The following is a 1,441-nucleotide window of genomic DNA, read 5'->3' on the forward strand; positions in this document are numbered from 1 at the left end:
CCCCGTTTCCCCCCTCCCCACCCTTTTTGAGCTTTAATGTTTCCTCACCTGGACATTTATGCCACGATGATGTTGTTTCAACCGTGCGTTTGATTATGTGGAAGCTTCTCCCAGCACAGTTTTTGCTCAACTTTAGTTAACACGTGCAGTTGTGTGCTCTTAGCTTTTTGTCGTCCCAGCAAGTCATTTATCTTCACGCCGACCCGGCCAAGACTGCTTCGCTTTTTGCGATCACAGCCATGATTTCAACGTGGGATGGTAGACCTTTCTGGTGACCATTTACGACTTCGAGGAGCACAATTAAACCACGTCTGCCCCCCCCCCCACTCCCAATGTTTTGGCTTAAAGAGCAAGCTTCCGCCAACCCCAGCCTTTACGCTACGCCTTGACGTTGTTTTATATTTTGGGAGAATCTTGATGGTTATTTTGTTCCCGTAAAAAGCAGGGCGTGGTGAAACGACACAGGATGACGTCACGAGTGAGGTTCCGGATGAGAGCGGGGACTTGAGAAGAGGAGGTCTTGTGTTGGCGCCACCTTGTGTGTGGCCTACCCGCCTGCACTGTTGTGTTATCGTGTTTGTGGCTCATGTTTATGTCACGGGTTCAAGTCGCGAATGAGAAAGGACACACCAAAAGAGGAGGCCTTGAGATGGTGACAACCTATGCCTTGCCCGCTCTGTTGTTGTTATTCTTCTTGTCACGGCGTTGGAGACTAAGGTGTCTGTGGACTGCCTGCCCGCCCTGAGACGAGGCCGTGCGTGTCAAGGATAGGAGGACCCGCACTGTTGTGTCATGATGATGTTTGTGCTCATGTTTATGTCTCGGGTTTAAGTCCCCGACGAGAACGGACATTCTTCAAAAGGAGGACGTCTGGAGATGGCAAAGTGTCTGGAGGTGCCCAGGTTTCCCGAAGTCTTGGATTCTTGACTGCCCGGGTATCAGCGAGAAATAATTGTCATTCATGGTGTTGATGCCTTTGGGAGAATCTTGATTGCCCCATACGCCTCAAGACGTGAGAGTCTCTAAGTCTTAAGTCAGATAAGTAGATGCGTTTCTTGTTCAATCCACTTTCTGCATTCTCCTTCACTCCTTCCTTCCATCCTTCCTTCCTTCCTTCCGTGTAGAGACCACCTGTCCTGGAATATGAAGGTACTCTCCGGCAAGGCGGTGTGGGGCGCCCTCTATAACAACAGCGTGTTCCTGGTCAACTTGGCCTTCCTCGTAAGCTATTTCCTGGTGGAGGAGCAGCCTCGGGCCAGCATTGTCTACTCGTTCGTGGCCTACAGCATCATACTGACGCGGCTGTGGATGGGCCAGGTGTTTTTGGCGGTGTTCACCATAGCCGATACATACGTGGCCAAAGTCAGGGTGCAGGTGACTCAAGATACATCTCTCTCTTTCTTTTCTTTTTTGTTTTTGGCTATTTCATTTTTTCTCTTTC

At 50.0% G+C, this 1,441-nt stretch overlaps 1 protein-coding gene across 1 annotated transcript in view; it reads left to right on the forward strand.

The window, feature by feature from the left end:
* Nucleotides 1–840: 840 nt before the first annotated feature.
* Nucleotides 841–1,441, forward strand: part of LOC101863270 (multidrug resistance-associated protein 4) — a gene marked incomplete in the record, with an annotated part of 36,479 nt that continues 35,878 nt past the window's right edge. Inside the window, 1 exon segment of the mRNA XM_005099144.3 lies at nt 841–1,374. Coding sequence (XP_005099201.2) covers nt 1,144–1,374 — 231 coding nt within the window.

This window comes from Aplysia californica, unplaced genomic scaffold (genome assembly GCF_000002075.1).
Source record: "Aplysia californica isolate F4 #8 unplaced genomic scaffold, AplCal3.0 scaffold00203, whole genome shotgun sequence".
NCBI lineage: Eukaryota > Metazoa > Mollusca > Gastropoda > Aplysiida > Aplysiidae > Aplysia > Aplysia californica.